Here is a 6,869-nt window from a genome sequence, read left to right as displayed (position 1 = left end):
GAATTTATTGTAATATTACTCCAACAGTGAAACACAATCATTAGGGTGGTCAAACATTTTACCAATTTTTTTTTCTGGTTTTCCCATCATTAACGATATACTTATTTTATACTAATCGTAAGTGAACGAAAATACCATTCAGATTCTTAAATACGTTTTTTTTAGATGTAGAAGAATTTATAATCTAAAACAAAAAAATTGGTACCTTGTTTCGCACAATAGATTTTTTAACGAAGATAACAGAATTAAATTTCAACTTTACTATTGAACATAATCACCCTGTACACGAAAAAGCTATTTTCTAGTTTTACAGTAGATTCAGAGATATTTATAAGATTCGTACTTGCAATTATTAATTTAATAATGATTTTTAACAAGTAATGAGTTATCCACTTTTTACTTAAGATAACAATTTTTACTTACATTAGTTATTTGAAGTTAAGGCAGACTTGTACGTAGATGTAAAAATTACTTTTAAAAGACTTACCAAGATCAGTGAGAGCACGTATAATCTGACCCATTGACGGATTATCCTGAATAAGAAGATGCAAGCATTGTTCCCTTCTATGACCAAGTGTCTTTTCTGGATGTGCGTTATTAGTTGCATTTTCAAGTCTACTGTAAATATTATTTATTTCTGAAGAACTCCCTTTTCTTTCGAAGTAACCTCTCCAATTGGCCTGTTATTCAAAACATATTTTTTAACAATACATAAAAAAAAGTAAATTTCAATTGTTTACCTGAATTTTTATTGCTGCATTATGTTCTTTTATTTGTTTTTCCCGTTCTTGTCTCCTGCTTGTAAATTCTTTTTTGAACTTTTTGCGGAACAAATATCCTTTAATACATCTCTGTAGGTTCACGATGGCCTCCATTTTTTCTCTTTCTATTTTCTTTTCTCGTAAAGTCCTTTGGACTTTTACCACAATTTTTTTCAGATTCAAATATCGCGATCTATCGTTAATCATATGCCGTTTTGCTCTAAACCTGTTTTGTATTATAATAACGGCCTTTTTAAGCGTTAAATATCTTTGCCTTTCATTTCTCATTGCTACTGAAGCCCTATATCTCCTTTGAATTAGAATTGTGTATTTTTTTAGTAAAATGTATTCGCGCCTTTGCGTTCTCATTAAATTAATTGATCTATACCACCTTTGTATGGTCACAGTGGCATTTCGAAGATTGTTATACTTATGAATTTCCCTTAACATTGCCCTTTTTGCTCTGTACTTTACTTGAAGAACAATAACTTTTTCTCGAAGGCTTATATAATAAATTCGTTGTTGTTTCATTAATTCATTGGCCCTGAATTTTCTCTGTATCACTATTGCAGCATTATGCTTTTGCAAGAACTGTTGTCGAGTTTTTTTCATTAGTAAATACCTTCTAAACGCCCTTTGAATTATAATTGATGCGGTTTTTAGTTTAGAATACAAAGCATTAGCAATTCTTGATTTTAATTTAGCCCTATATCTTCTTTGAAGTACTACTGTTAAAGTTTTTAACTTGATATAGTAAGCTCTTTCAATTTTCATAGCTTTATTGGCTTTATACTTTTGTTGAATCACTAAAGTGGCTTTATATATGTTTAAGTAGTCTTTCCTGACAGATTTCATTAATCTTAATGCTCGATACCTTCTTTGAATAACGATCGTATATTTTCGAATCATCTGGAAATATGTTTTCGTCATTTTCATGGCCATGGTAGCCCTATATTTCCTTTGTACAAATAGTGCCGCCTTTTGCAATTGCAAATAATCATCTCTAGCGTTCTTCATTGATTTTAAAGCTTTATATTTCCTCTGAATTGTAATTGAAGCATTACGTAAACGTTGATACTCGATTTTAGCAATTTTCATCATCATATTTGCTCTATATTTCCTTTGAACAAATATTGCAGCCCTTCTTAGATTTAAATAATCACATCTGTTATTCTTCATTAATTTCAAAGCTCTATATCTTCGTTGGACATTAATTGTGGCTTCACGTAGGTTTTGGTAATCCCTTTTAACAATTTTCATGGTTCTGTTTGCCCTAAATCTATTTTGTATAGTTATTGTAGCCTGTTTTAATTGTTGATAATTGTTTCGCTCGGTTTTCATTAATTTTATAGCCCGATATCTCTTCTGTATTACAATTGCGGAATGACGTAAGTTTAAGAAATCATTTCTTGCAATTTCTTTAGCTCTTTTAGCTCTGAAGTGCCTTTGTATTACGATAGTTGCTCTTTTTAGATTCTGGTAATTATTTTTTGAATCTCTCATTAATATTAAAGCTCGGTACCTTCTTTGAATTCCTACAGTGGTGTTTTTCAATTTTTGGAAATCATTTTTAGCACTTTTCATAGCTTTATTGGCCTTGTACAGTCTTTGTATGAAAATAGTTCTTTTCCGCAATTCCAGATAATATTTTCTTACCATTTTCATTCGGTATGTTCTTTGAATTGTTAATGTAGCTTGTTTCAAATTTTGGTAAGTTTCTTTGGCACTGTGCATTGCTTTCTGAGCTCTGTAACGTTTTTGAATTATTTGTATTGCTTTTTGTAAATCGAGATATTCTTTTCTTGCACTTTTCATTAATCTTTGAGCTCTAAATCTTTTTTGAATTATAATCACAGCTTGACGTAATGTTTGGAAGTTATTTCTCGCAATTTTTGTTATTACATAACTTTTATATTTTCTCTGCAAAAGCAAAGTAGCTTGATATATCCTCAAATAATTATGTCTAACTATTCTCATTCGTTTCATAGCTCTATATCTTCTTTGGATTGTTATCGAAGCATGGACTAAATTCTGAAAATCGTTTTTGGCAATTTTCATAGCTTTATTGGCTCTATACTTTCTTTGTATAAAAACTGTTGCTTTATACACTTGTAAGTAATAGTTTCTGATACCTTTCATGAGTTTTAAAGCCCTGTAGCGTCTCTGAATTGTAATTGTAGCGTTTCGTAAATTATGGTAGTTATTTTTTGCAATTTTCATTATTTTCATAGCCCTATATTTCGTTTGTAATAATACTGTAGCTTTACATATTTCCATATAGTTATTTCTATCTTTCCTCATTAGCTTCAAAGCTCTGTATCTTCTTTGAATTATTATTGTGGCTTTTCGTAATTTTTGGAAACCATTCCTAGTCTCTTCCATACATTTTTTGGCTCTGAATAACCTTTGTATATAAAGCGTTGCTTTTTGCAAATCTAGATAACGGTTTCTTGCAATTTTCATTTGTTTCAAAGTTCTATAATGATTCTGAATAGTAATGACGGCTGAACGTAAGTTTTGAAAATTCTCTCTTGCTATTTTTGAAGTTCTGTTTGCTCTAAATTTATTTTGAATATAAATCACAGTTTCTTTTAACTTTACATAATATNACAGCGAAACAGTGCATTTCACATACGTTTTATCCATTTTCCGGCACTTACACTCCGTTGTACACTATGCTATCCTGCTCCTATTTTTTGCTTGGTACCTTTACTTCGTCCAATTTCGTTCTTCTTCGATTGACCCGAAAATGATATAAGATACGTATCGTTTGATTGGTTTGATTTCAACTTTTTAAAATGGTTTTAGTCATTTCGGCTTATGCAACACATTCTACAGGTCATTGTACAGTAAAGTCAAGAACTAGGAGCACCAGGAGCTTATCTTTGGAATTGCTAAGAGTGGTGTTTTAAAGAGTATGGAAGTCGATGCAATTTTAAAAAAGTACTCAGCTGTTATAGAAAATGGTATTTTGGGAGATACAAAGCAAGGTAGGTAGAATTATGACAAAATCCTGCAGACATAAGGTATAGTTTTTGTCAAATTTATACTTATAACCTCATTTGCAGATACAAAAGATTTCCTTAAACAAGACAACAAAAGTGAAGTAATATATGTGTTAGATTCGTCTGATGAAGAAAATGATGAATCGTTAATGAAGTGTGTTCAGATTGAGGACCATAAAATTGGGGAAATTGATTTACCAATAGATAAGCTGTGTGAAGCATCTTCATCTAGTTCCCAGAATGAAAATGCTCTTCAGAAACAATTTTCAAGTAGTGTAAAGTATTCCTTGGAATCCTCAGATGATGAGCTTCCTTACATATCACCAATAAAACAAAAACAACATGGTACTAATTGGGATTGTTTGGACCATAAACAAAGCGAAATCGAAAAGGATATTACATCTAGCTGTAGTTCACAAGAACATTCAGGAAAGTTTGCTGGTAATAGTGGCGGTTTTATAATCTTTAGAAAATAAATTATTTTTATTATATATACTTTTGATTGTTTTAGTGTCAAAACAAGCAAGAAAACGAAAAGACCCAAGCCAGAAAGAAAATGAGAAATTAGAAAAAGCAAAGGCAAAAGCTGTAAAAATTGCAGAAAGAAATAAGCTTAAAATTGAAGCAGAAAAGAAAAAGGCTGAAAAACGTATGCTCCAGATTATTCATAAGAACTTAAAACCAGATCAGTGTCTTAAGGTATATCATTTGCACTAAAATTTTTAATTGAATACGTATTGCATTTCTTTTAAAAGACCATTACAGTTTATATAGACTCTAAAATTATTGATCAAAAATATGGAGGAGAAATATTAAATACTCTTCAAAGTAACGAAATATCCTGCAAAATAAACCAGCAACTTCTTCCAGGGGTTATTACATGGAGTTGTCAAATTCAGTCTCAACTGATGAATGAAAATGGGCAGGTAATGCAATTTTTTCTTTTTTAGGAAAATACTAGTATAATAATCAAGTTTTTTGCTTTAGTTAAGTTTAACGAATGAGAAAAATGAAGCCAATGAAGTATTAATGATAATGAACTGGGATGAACTAATTGATCTTGTAAGCAAAGAAACATTTGTTTCATATGTACAAGAGATTAAGAATATTTACGTCAATAAAAGGATTATAATTGGACTTTATGGATTGAAATCTTATTTCCGGTTTGTATGCAAGAAAGTGGCAATTACAAAAAAGTATTAATTATTTTTTCCTTCTTTGTCGACTGAGCTGCAATATTGTCTTACATTAATATAAAAAAATTGTAATTAAGAAGGAAAAATTACATTGAAGAATAATTAATATTTTTTCTGATTTAATATTTGTATGAAAATTAGATAAAAGAATTTTAAAAAATAATTGTTAAATCAACTTAAGGTCAAAGAGCATATTTTTAAATTCATTTATAATAGGTATCAAAAAAGTAAAAAACGAAAAGATTTCCGATCAGCAGTAGAAGGAAAAGGTAAAAAGGCAAAAATAGGCAAGGAAGGCAAGATTTTTGAAGATGCTCCTACTGTGACAGAAACATACTTGGAGGATGCTCTTACAGAGGCTCAAATTTATTGTTCCTGTAATCACAGAATGGTAGACACTACACTGGATCTTGCTCAAATGGTATTGCAACTTACAAAATCCATTGCACAAAAACCTTACAAGTAAGTTTATACAGGATCATTTTTAAAACTATCAAAATTTAATAATTTTCAATCTTATAAGCGAAATATTTAAAGACATGTACTCAAAATTAGGTGAGGGGTGTAAAATATAGAATGAAAAAACTGTAAATAAAACTTTACCACTAAAATGAAGCGTTTCTTGAAAAGAATATGAGTTCTAAACGTTTTTGTTATCTATTAGATTGGAAAAGCAAGCAAAAGACGAGCAATTTAGAATGTATTTATCAGGAGAGAACAGAAACTGTGTTAATGTGGATAAAAGTGGTAATGGGCTACAGCGACTGTGGTCTCAGCAGCTGACTATGTTTCCAATGGCTAGTTTAGAAACTGCAGAAGCTGTTATGTCGAAATATCCAACACCAGCATGTTTAATGGAGGTAATTATTATTATTTTTGTAGATTTATAGTACCATAAGTTAATTTTAGGCATATGAAATGTGCGAGACTTCAGATGAAGGAGAAAAACTTCTCCAGACAATTCCTGTAAGACGTGCCGCAGGACCATTGGCGAACGATAGAAAAATTGGACTTGAACTTAGTAAACGAATATACAAGTTTTTTACCAGTATGGACGGTGATATGGTATTGTAATTTTTACTTGAATTTCAAGTGCATGTGTTTTCACTTTTCGACTTGACGATTTTCCAAAAATTTTTATACCAATAAACATGTTACGTTTTCAAAATAGTCTTGTAATTGTTTCTTCAATTTGACCCTTTAACTAATAAAGTTGTTGAATCACAAAATCGTTACAATAAAATAGTACATTATCATACTCACGATTTTACGTGCCCCTTTAAAGAAAAATTTAGTTTTAAATAGTACTGTTTTTAATGAATTTTTATGTTCCTTCAAATTCTACTTCAAAAGTAAGTCATGTGACCGGTGTCACGATGTTTTTGAATTTTCTACACGTATAAACACGTACCTATCATTTGATACCACAGAATCTTTTTATGCAAAAATTCTGTGAAAATATACGTATTCGTACGAGACGCGTTTTATTAGCATTAAGCATACAACTTAAAACAAATTTTTGGATGTCAAGTTATGCAACCCATTTTACAGATAAATAAATGCCCATTGTAAAAGCATGAATGTTCATGAAATTTTGAATAATTCCTAATTATACCATATTTAATTTTTGAACTAAACAAATGTAACGTAAAAGAAATTACAAAATAAATTGCATTATATCTGCACATCTTGGAGATTAGGAAGTACATGGTATTTTGTGTACATTTTTGATTATAAGCCAAAAAGGTATGTATGCAACTAGAGTCTGTTTATATGATTTGCCGTTCGAAGTATAAATGAAAAACAAAAAATTATGATTGATAACTACAAGAAAGGCCAGAAGGACGTAGAAACACTCTTGATTAATTTAGATTCAAAAATTGAAAATATTTATTTTTATATAATTC

The 6,869-nt window shown here is 30.1% G+C and overlaps 2 protein-coding genes across 2 annotated transcripts; one reads left to right on the top strand and one right to left on the bottom strand.

Annotated features, from left to right (window-relative positions):
- Positions 1 to 161: 161 nt before the first annotated feature.
- Positions 162 to 3,361, bottom strand: LOC108732785 (abnormal spindle-like microcephaly-associated protein homolog). The gene is made up of 3 exons (XM_025976623.1): positions 741 to 3,361; positions 488 to 680; positions 162 to 184 (listed from the first exon to the last, which is right to left on the bottom strand). Exons 1-3 carry the CDS (start codon positions 3,222 to 3,224, stop codon positions 162 to 164), a joined length of 2,700 nt encoding a protein of 899 aa, XP_025832408.1. The 5' UTR covers positions 3,225 to 3,361.
- A 231-nt stretch (positions 3,362 to 3,592) lies between these two features.
- Positions 3,593 to 6,132, top strand: LOC108732828 (crossover junction endonuclease EME1). Its single transcript, XM_025976639.1, has 8 exons — positions 3,593 to 3,751; positions 3,830 to 4,207; positions 4,278 to 4,465; positions 4,522 to 4,692; positions 4,754 to 4,929; positions 5,179 to 5,424; positions 5,627 to 5,822; positions 5,872 to 6,132. The coding sequence occupies exons 1-8, from the start codon at positions 3,679 to 3,681 to the stop codon at positions 6,034 to 6,036; spliced, it is 1,593 nt and encodes a 530-aa protein (XP_025832424.1). The 5' UTR covers positions 3,593 to 3,678; the 3' UTR covers positions 6,037 to 6,132.
- Positions 6,133 to 6,869: the final 737 nt, after the last annotated feature.

This window comes from Agrilus planipennis, unplaced genomic scaffold (genome assembly GCF_000699045.2).
Source record: "Agrilus planipennis isolate EAB-ADULT unplaced genomic scaffold, Apla_2.0 scaffold68, whole genome shotgun sequence".
Lineage (NCBI taxonomy): Eukaryota > Metazoa > Arthropoda > Insecta > Coleoptera > Buprestidae > Agrilus > Agrilus planipennis.
The sequence above is the reverse complement of the archived record's forward strand: the minus strand, read 5'-3'. Positions and strand labels throughout refer to the sequence as shown.

What these genes read in the sequence shown, in the direction of transcription:
- LOC108732785 (XM_025976623.1), bottom strand. Translation starts at nt 3,224, where the DNA reads ATGAAAATTGCAAGAAACCGTTATCTAGATTTGCAAAAAGCAACGCTT. An exon ending in ATGCAGCAATAAAAATTCAG is followed by an intron (nt 681 to 740) that starts GTAAACAATTGA and finishes TTTGAATAACAG; the next exon opens with GCCAATTGGAGAGGTTACTT. An exon ending in ACGTGCTCTCACTGATCTTG is followed by an intron (nt 185 to 487) that starts GTAAGTCTTTTA and finishes TTTTTGTTTTAG; the next exon opens with ATTATAAATTCTTCTACATC.
- LOC108732828 (XM_025976639.1), top strand. Translation starts at nt 3,679, where the DNA reads ATGGAAGTCGATGCAATTTTAAAAAAGTACTCAGCTGTTATAGAAAAT. An exon ending in GGATTGAAATCTTATTTCCG is followed by an intron (nt 4,930 to 5,178) that starts GTTTGTATGCAA and finishes CATTTATAATAG; the next exon opens with GTATCAAAAAAGTAAAAAAC. An exon ending in ATTGCACAAAAACCTTACAA is followed by an intron (nt 5,425 to 5,626) that starts GTAAGTTTATAC and finishes GTTATCTATTAG; the next exon opens with ATTGGAAAAGCAAGCAAAAG.